We start from the raw sequence: 9,570 nt of genomic DNA on the forward strand, positions 1-9,570 counted from the left end.
CATTAAAATACTGCAAAAAAGGTTTCTAAATCTGGCCGCCAAAATAATGCACATTGTTCCTAATGAACCAGCACACCTGGGCCCCACAATAGAAGCCTGCAGCGTTGCCCATTCATGGAAATTCAGAATCATTACCATGGCCTTGCTAATTCTTTTCAGTTAGATGCCTGCAGTGAATACACTGGAACATTTACGTCAGTGCCCATCCATAGCAAATGCACAGTGATTCAGACCTTCGTTTTTGCACTTGTGTGTTAACATTCAAAACGAGGCTGTTGAAAGCGAAAAGAATACATAACATTTTCTGCAGAGGAAAATGTTATTTGAGTGAAAATATCAAGGTTGGAGACAAAATCTCTAATATCCAGATGGGAGCTAGGGTAGAAATCACACATCAACTGTTGGCGTACGTCTCTTGCTTACTATACCAGTGTCTTGATATATCATTTAAATTGTTCTCCTTGAAGCAAAGGTGCTGCTTGTACGTGCACTGCACTTTGTATGCCTCTTTGACCTTCTTTCGGCTACCTCTAACTTTCGTTCGGCTACTGCTTATACTTTGTAATGAAGGACGCCTATACCAACAGGAGTGCCACTGATAGCTCTCCATGATTGGCTATCCCTGGCCGAGACAATCAAACTCTTCTGTTCATCTTCTAGCCTTGTCTCTACTCTAATCTCCAATGCTGCCCTGAACGGACAACAATTGCTTAGGACAGATGCTGGTCCACAACTGTTGGGCCAGTTTAGGCTGACCTGGAGCCCGCTACTCCACTCAGCAATGCTTAACCGTAGGTTCTTTCCCAGTACCCCAACACAAAGCTTTGACTTGGAGGACCTGGTATCAGAAGCCACCTTACATCTGGGTGGAACTATGGGAGTACCCATTACATGTTTTGACATGCCCCAGGGGCGTAACACAGGCCCCCGCAGCCCCTGCAGTGCGGGGGGGCCCCAAGCTCTAGGGGGCACCCTCAGCACACCACTTCAGCCGGAGAGCTGCTGATAGAGTCCGGAGGGGGCCCCTCCACGTACCTTGCAGGAGGGCCCCCTCAATTATCGTTAGGCCACGGACATGCCCCAAGTGTGACACTAACGGCTGTCACTTAGATTCATTTCAATTCGAAATATTCAAGTCTAGCAATTCTTCTGCTGGTCTCCCAGCCCCTTTTTAGGTCTCGCCTGACCCAGTGCGTGCGCTGGTCTGGTGAGACTTATTGAGAGGGCTCCAAAAAGTGCTACCAGGCCAGCCTAGAGCTACAGTGCATGTGCGCGGGCGCGCGCGCCGCGCATTACCGCAATTACTTTCACTTTCGGCCGCTTTGATGTTTGATCGTGTTCGCGATTGCGATCACTTTCATTGGCATAGCCAATAGGACTCGCTTTTGGGACCTTATAAGTATTTAGTTATGCAACTGTTGCATGGCTAAACACTTATAAGGTCCCAAAGGCGAGACCTATTGGCTATGCCAATGCTTGTTTTAAAAATGTGTAATGACTGGAGCTGCTCTTTTAGCATCCCCCATTGTCCTGAAGGATCTCTCATCAGTAGGTGAGTACTTGTATCAAACCGATGAATTATATTTTGCCCAGACGAAGAACTTGTAAAACAAACTAAAACGGCTGAAGCAGCAACATCTTCTAGACACACAGATTGACGATTGGCATCTTTATGGCATTTCCTGCATAAGGAAATGTAATACCTAAGAACTATATTTAGTATCAACTGACGAGTTCTTTCTGTAACTGCTGAAAAGAGCAAGGGATATTTTTATACCATACCCCGCACACTTGGCACTGAGCACCACATTGCCAGGCACTTTTCTGAATTACATTAACATTATTCCACTGCTGTATGACATATTGATTGCCTTTTTACATAACAACCATTGACTCGGATCAATAAAATATTTAATGAGACTTCACATCTATTGTTCCCCAAAACACTGTTGGGCCCCAAAGAAATACTTTAGGAAAGATTGGATGTTGCGATCAGGGTCTCCATCTTCTAAAGCACTTTAGATTATCACTGAGCAGGGAGAGGGAAACAGCACCATACACCATACTGCAACAGAGGTGTCCATTAGCTGTTAGTATGCAACTACCATATAAAGATCAAGAGAGGGAAGAAAGGGGGAAACAGGAGGTTGAGACTCACCCTCCAGTATACAATGTAGCAATCAAAAGAGAGTCAACCTTTGACCATGAGAAGGAAGCCCACTCGTTCTAGGAGAAACCCCTTTTCCTTAAAAGGAACTCTCCCTCACTGAATCTTACTCAGTGACATGCTTTTACCTTACAAGGGACAGCTTTTTCCTTACAAGGGAGCACTTTTTAAGGCAAATGGTGTGGGATCTATATAAAGGGATAGTCAAAATATGATCATCGTATTTAGGGCTCAGAAGTGATAATAACTCCATTTAACCCATCTTCCTCAGTTTTTAATCTTGCCAAACAGACACCAAAATAGGCATCGATATGGGCACTGCATAGGCAATTTTAACCATCACGTTATACAAATCCCACACCCTTTGACTTGAAACGTACTCCCTTATAGGGAAAAAGGTTGTAGCACGTCCCATTCCTCGGAGAATCGGGAAGAAGTTGATGATCAAGCATGTCACTGAATAAGCATTCAGTGAGTGAGAGTTCCTTTTAAGAAAATGGGTTTCTCCTAGAAGGAGCCAACTCCCTTCACGTGATCCAAGTTATGCACTGACCACCAACAATATGGCACACTGAAGGCACAATATAATTTGCTATGACGTGCTGGCCACATATCATGCCACTGTTAACTACATTGGTTCAACAAACTGCCACTTCGGTTGCACAAGGTAAGCTCACAGTGGAAACATATGCAAAGAAGCCTTCATTCAGCAAGACAGGAGCTGTATTACCACTGAACATGTTAGCACTGCCTTTAATGGTAAACTCAAAAGCAAGGGCTGTCACCGCACCTACCAAACTCGGTGACATTATTACAGCATGGTGTTTCTAACGGAATAAAGCCCCACACTGGAATTGCTGACAGAAAAACGAAAGAGTGATTATATTAATATTCGAAGGGGCAGCTGTCACAAGTAAATCTAGACAGTGCCACAGACTTCAAGCACGTTCATGATCTAAGCTCAGAAGCATCCATTCGGTGGTGTCTTTAATTTATTTACAACATTTTGAAGAAATATGTGTTTCAGGTATGAAACGTGCGCCTCTCCGTGATTGAGCGACATCAAAAGCAGATCAATATTTCACCTGGATGAAGAATCGACGCCCATACACCAAGTTACACAAAAAGAGGCTCTTCGAAAAGCCATGGAGAGAAACACCGTGTATTTCACATAAGTCATGAATATGCCACGTTTGTCCCGGTTCTGGTGTGAAAGGTTTGCCCAGACCTGTAAGTATGATATTACTTGTAGAGTTGTTCGTTGCATTTTAAACACAGAACTACAAGTACCAAAATTCAAAGGACTGACGCTGGACTCAGGGAAATTCCAAATAAATGAAACATCTTGTTGGTTTGGGAACCTCTATAACCATAACATTGTCCAGTGTGTTTTTAAGAATGCCTATTAGACCTAGGCGCACACTGACACCCTTTTAGGATACATCATGGGACACGACCCTGTTGACCTATTCAAAATGTCCTTTGAAGGTTTGTAACAAACTAATGAATAATACAGTAAAGTGGATATACATGTGCTGACGTTCGCATAAAAGAATAGCCCTCCGTCAAAAGCTAGCGTAGGACAGCCCTGCACGGGACAGCCGTGGTCTGGGCTTCCCAAGCAGTGCTGGGGGAGGACTCCCTCTCGAGGTACCAGCATTCCTGCGGGAACCACCCGAGCCCCTAAGGGCTGCCCCGCCAGAAAGGCTACTAATTCCTGCCGCTGCCTCGGGACATCGTACTCAAATGCGCAGAGCCAAGGGGGCTATGTGTCCGCCGGTGCGCAGCTGAGTGAGGCCGCGTTGATATCTGTGCCGCCGCGCTGCCAGCCCCGGATGCAGGGCCATCTCACCTGCATGGCCCCAGCCCCGGCCGGTCACCTGGCTACTGGCGCGGAGCTACGATCAACTCCTGAACATTGGCAGTGAACGCTTCACAGAAGCACAGGGGGTAAAACACAACGCCCACAATAGACACCTCACACCTGAGAACCCCAGCAACTTCCAACCAGAGAGTGCAGTAGCAGCCGGGCAGCGCACCGGGCGGCAGGTATGAACTGGGGTATCCCCATCCATCCCACGCGCGCTCTGACGGCTTCCTGCACCCCGGGGCAGCGTCAGCCCATGGGCCGCCGTAGATCCCAGGCGGAGGGCACAGGTGGAGGCGAGCCCGCCCCGGCTTACCTCCAGCAGGGCTCCGATCTTGTTCTTCTCCAGGTAGCCTTGGATGCGGGTCTGCTGCTGAGAAGCCATCGGAAGCTCCGCTCAGACACCTGTCGAGAGACCGGGCTCCTCGGCCGAAGCGGCGGGGGCTGCGAGCTCTGTTCCACGCGCCAACAGGGGCCACTGATTCCGGGGATTATCCCAAAATGTAATAGGGCTGGAGCTAATATCTCTCCATGATGGTGGCCTCCACTCGGCTCACTCCGCGATCTCCCTCGGCAGGCAGCGCGGGCTGTGCATGGTGCGAGATCCGGCGCGGCGTGCTGTGCTCGCTCCGGACTCCTTGGTTACAGAAATAACAACAGCCCGGGCTTCCCCCGGCGGCTCTGACACCGCTCTCAAGCAGCCGCGGCCCCGCCGGTGGAGCTCGCGCTGGGCTGCAGGACACTTCCTGATTGGTGATCTCCGGGCGAGCAGCTACCCCGGCCGCGCACCGCAGCCTCTCTCAATTGGGCGACAGCTTTGCTGGGTCCCCAGGTCCGCTCAGGTACTACCCTGCTGCTACGAGAGGAAGGTGTTCTTTCTAGGAGCTATGTATAATGCAGCGAGAAGGCGGGCCAGGAAAGCTGGACCTGTCGCTCAAGCTCTGCCCTGGTCTCTGAAGTGTGTGCAGCTGGCACCTGCCCCTCTGGCGGAAGGATGGGTTTACCTTTAGGAAGACCTAGACACGGACAATGGCTGCTCTTTCATTCTTGCAAATAGCCAGCCGGACACATTCATTTCCAATGACACATGGGATTGACACCGCCGCGCTTTTTGACTTGCCACGCGTTTTTTTTTTACTTTGTATTTTGCTGGGAGGAGTTCACCCTTGTGCACCCCGAGCTGCTCTTTGGCATTGAAACAAACAGGAGTACCAGAGCAGCAGGTTATCTGACCAAATGTTTTTTAAATAATGGGCGTGGTTCGTGAGCAGACAAACTCTCCACGGACCAGGCACCTGCTAAGCCTTGTGTTCATTCACCGCCAGTCTCAGGATCACGTGGTCGGCCAGCACTGCCAAGCCACAACCTTTTGTGAAAATGATCGTTTTCTGTTGTTGTCTCATCAGCACATCTGGTTTTAATGTGCCATCTCTTACAAATAACACCCGGGCATGCCTGCATTTGCACGCCTTAGCACATAAAAGCCAGATCGAGTGGCTTTGTAAGTGCTTTCCCTGAAGACACTGAGAACTAGTGGAGCTAAGAGAATGCCCACGCCTGTAAGCATCAGACATCTGCAAGATGGTGTCTACTGAGCGATCCTCTGCCCCGTGTGTGTGTGTGGCAGACAGAAAAGAAAGCACTGACACCTTCTTGGAAACGTGTCTTTCATTACTAAAGGCAACACACCCTGCATAATGGTGATTTACCCTTAATTGCACATTTTTCAGTCAAGGGCCAGATTTAAAGCCATGTCCCTACATCCCAGCGTCATCGGATTAGCCACTAGACTGTTTCTCCTTCCCTTATTTGATATATAAAAAACATTCAAAATGGTTAGGAGTTCAGAATGAAGTTGGAAATACTCCAAAAGTTCACCTCCACTAAACCTTCAGAACACCAATTTTCGATTGATATCCTCCCATAGGCAACATGCCATACTCTCCAAGCTGTGTACTTAGTACAGCTAATGCAAATTATTTTAGTGTGTCGACATTATTATCCATGGGTGCTTTTTGATTACTTTCTTTGTCTTTTGCCTCTCGTTTAAGATTCCTGTTTGAATTTGAACATTTGTTTAAAAGCTAATATATATATATATATATATATATATATATATATATATATATATATATATATATATATATATATTCACTTAAAAAACCATAGGTTTCACACATGTTATAGTTAGCTGGACATTTCACTCGTAAAAAACCAATGCAATTCCCCAGGAACCAGAGGATTGCGGTCGCGTGAGTTATAGTTGCCTGCACTAACTATAACGGGGGAATTTCATTGGTTTTTCACGAGGGAAATGTCCAGCTAACTATAACATGTGTGAAACCTATGGTTTTTTAAGTGAATTTGCAAGGTTTTTTAAATGCTAATTCCTAACTATAACGTGTGTGAAACCTATGGTTTTTTAAGTGAATTTGTACGTTTTTTTAAATGCTAAGTTATGTATTTATTAATATTTTTTTTTCAGGTTTTTCACCGTGCGCACACGTTGCGCTTCGCGCACCGCGCGTGCTGTGGGCACTCGGTGCGCGCCCACGATGCGTTGTGCGTGACGTGCGCGCACCGTGCGCGCACCCCGCGCATTTTCGTCAAAAAAATATATATTTTTTTCACCCTTGGGGGTCCTTCAGTGACCCCCTGACAAAGGCTAGGGGGTCAGGAACTATCCACCCTGCCCCCTTTTCACGTTCTCCACCTTTGTTTTTCACTGCCTCAGACTGCGAGAGACAAAATGGCGGCCGCCACTTCCTGATTTCGACCGATTCGAATGTTTACTGACATCTAACAACCAATCAGAATTGCGCTCGCGCACGTCACCGTGCGCGCACCGTGCGCGCACGGTGCGCGCTTATAGATATATATGTACTTTTAACTGAAATCTTCTTAGGAACTACTGAACAGATTGACTCCAGATATTCAAAAGGCACATCCCTGACCTGAGGACTACCTCTCTGCCAAATTTCAAGTAATTCTGTTCAGCCGTTCGGGCTGTACCTTGGACTAAAGGTCCCATATGGAAAAATGCATGGGGAAAACGCGTTTTGGGACCCCCCTTTTTTCTCGGCCCCCGCTTGACTAATCACCCCAAGACTTTCAGGGTAGGAGCGGAGCGCCCCACCTATTTTGAAAAATTCGCGAGGATTCGTCAACCGGCGCCAAAGTTATTCAAAATAGAATTTTCAGATTTCCTATGGAAACACGGTCCTAACTATAACTATCTATAACTATCTACGGGCGACCGCCAGTAGATAATAAATATATATATATATATATATATATATATATATATATATATATATATATATATATATATATATATATATATATATATATATCCCAAACATCCATCCAACTCCAAAGAGTAAGTGGCACGTACTCATGATTGGTATGAATAGGGCTAATTTATTGTATTCAGGTCTCCCACGACCCCGCAATGACAGAGAGACGCGTTTCGCCCGCACAGCAGGCTTTATCAATCTAATTTGGCGCTGTAAATTCAAAACTATATATAACCCTCCCCTTTAGTGCAGGAACTGATAAACATCGAAAACAGACTACATGGGTTAATTCCTGGCTGGAAAAAATATTCTTAGCATGTTAAATAGGTAAAATGCATAGTGCAACAAATCAATAGCTATGAAAGCAGCATAATGCAAAGCCACCCTATTTTGTAAATACAAAATGTTGTCAGTGCGTTTTCAGCCTGGGGAAAGAGCATATAAAAATAATAACATTCCTAAGTGAATTGGTAATTAATATTAATAAGGCACCACATCTCTCAAAAATATGCAGCCCCTCAATATATCTTCAAAATTAAACAACTTTAAAAGACGTGCTCATTGTTGCATTCATAAAAGTCGGAACCCCACATATTGCCACATTATTAAAAGGAACACATTTCCCTAGATAACAGAAACGACGAAAATAGCGGGATACTAATATGATTGCTGTTTAAATTAGCCATCTGGAACACAATAAAGAGATACCAGTCTTGTAGCAAGTTCACGGGGCTCAGATTGCACCAACTGAGTGCACTTGTGACATGAATGTCAGCCTCCGGACAGTCTCCACTGGCTAGTAGAACTACAAGATCCAGAATCCCCTTCAACGGAATTGTCAGTCAAAATCCGTGCAGGAATTATTGCATCAGTTCCAAGTGTGGAAAAAATAAATCTGTAACCTGCTTAAACCCAAAAATAATGTTCCATTGAAGGGCCGCAACCTTGATTTCTGAATAATAATGTGGACAAAAGCTTTCCAAACAACCTGTGCAAGAAGCACGCTGATGTTTTAAAGTCAGGGGCACACATGAGGGGTCAGAGAAGACCGATAAGAATAAACTTCGGTATGCCACACCAACCTCACCGCTATATATATATATGTATATATTATCTACTGGCGGTCGCCAGTAGATAGTTATAGTTAGGACCCTGTTTCCATAGGAAATCCGCAACATTCTATTTGGAATAACTTTGGCGCCGGTCGATGAATCCTCGCGAAATTTTCAAAATAGGTGGGGCGCTACGCTCCGCTCCTACCCTGAAAGTCTCGGGGGGATTCGTCAAGTGGGGGCTGAGAAAAAAGGGGGGTCCCAAAACGCGTTTTTCCCATGCATTTTTCCATAGGACCTTTAGACACAGCTACAGCCCGAACGGCTGAACAGAGTTACTTGAAATTTGGCAGAGAGGTAGTCCTCAGGTCAAGGAAGTGCCTTTTGTAGGTCTGGTGTAAATCTGTTCAGTAGTTCCTGAGAAAATAGCATTTAAATCAATATATATATGTGGGCGGAGCCTAACCACACATCTCATCCTGAGATCTGATTGGCTGTCAGCACTTCATCCAAGAAGTGTTGGCAGCCATCTTGGGACCAATATACATGATAGCACCTCATTAAAAAGCATTGCAGTTAATAGAAGATTTTAAGACTTTAGTTACATTATAAATCATTTGTTGATGGTACCATACTCATTTTAGGAATTGTGGTATGTTCTAAGGTGATTTCACCATGTGAAAAAGCCTTCTGCTGGGATATCATGAGTGAGAGAAAAATATTTTCTCATGCTTTTACCACAGAGGTTTGGAAGGTGATCTATAAGCTAAACTGAGAGCTTATTTTCTGTAAATTCACATTATCTTTCTCAGTCATGTGAGAATGAAGTCTGACATTCTCAGTAAAACATGTACATCCAACAAGGGCAGAGACTGTCAGTTGATTCCTTTGTGTTCTACTGCAGCTTTCCAGAGTGTTCCAAAGAACTACTAGAGCGCCAACCGTCCTACTTATGATAAATGTATGGCACACCTGAAGCCATCTTGCTTGGATTAAAGTGGTAACTCTTAAAACATTTAATTTAAAAAGGAACAAAATGAGGGGGTTCATTTTTCCATAAAAAGTATGATTAGTGCTGCAGAAAGAAAAATTAGGGCACATTTTGAGTGACTTCTCAAATCCTGGCATGCAGACTGAAACATGCACTTTCAATACCAGCAGCAGTTTTCCCTGGTGAGCAGTAGCTTT

The 9,570-nt window shown here is 45.3% G+C and overlaps 1 protein-coding gene across 2 annotated transcripts in view; it reads right to left on the reverse strand.

The window, feature by feature from the left end:
- Positions 1-4,930, reverse strand: part of C5_1H8orf34 (chromosome 5_1 C8orf34 homolog) — a 1,018,772-nt gene extending 1,013,842 nt beyond the window's left edge. The window contains exon 1 of one of the 2 annotated variants that reach the window (XM_085605488.1): positions 4,351-4,930. In XM_085605488.1, the coding sequence (XP_085461614.1) occupies positions 4,351-4,419 (69 nt within the window). In that variant the 5' untranslated portion in view covers positions 4,420-4,930. The remainder of the gene's footprint in view (positions 1-4,350) is intronic. The other variant, XM_085605487.1, reaches the window with a different exon arrangement.
- Between the last annotated feature and the right edge of the window lie 4,640 nt (positions 4,931-9,570).

The sequence above is a fragment of the Triturus cristatus genome, chromosome 5_1 (genome assembly GCF_964204655.1).
Source record: "Triturus cristatus chromosome 5_1, aTriCri1.1, whole genome shotgun sequence".
Classification (NCBI taxonomy): Eukaryota; Metazoa; Chordata; class Amphibia; order Caudata; family Salamandridae; genus Triturus; species Triturus cristatus.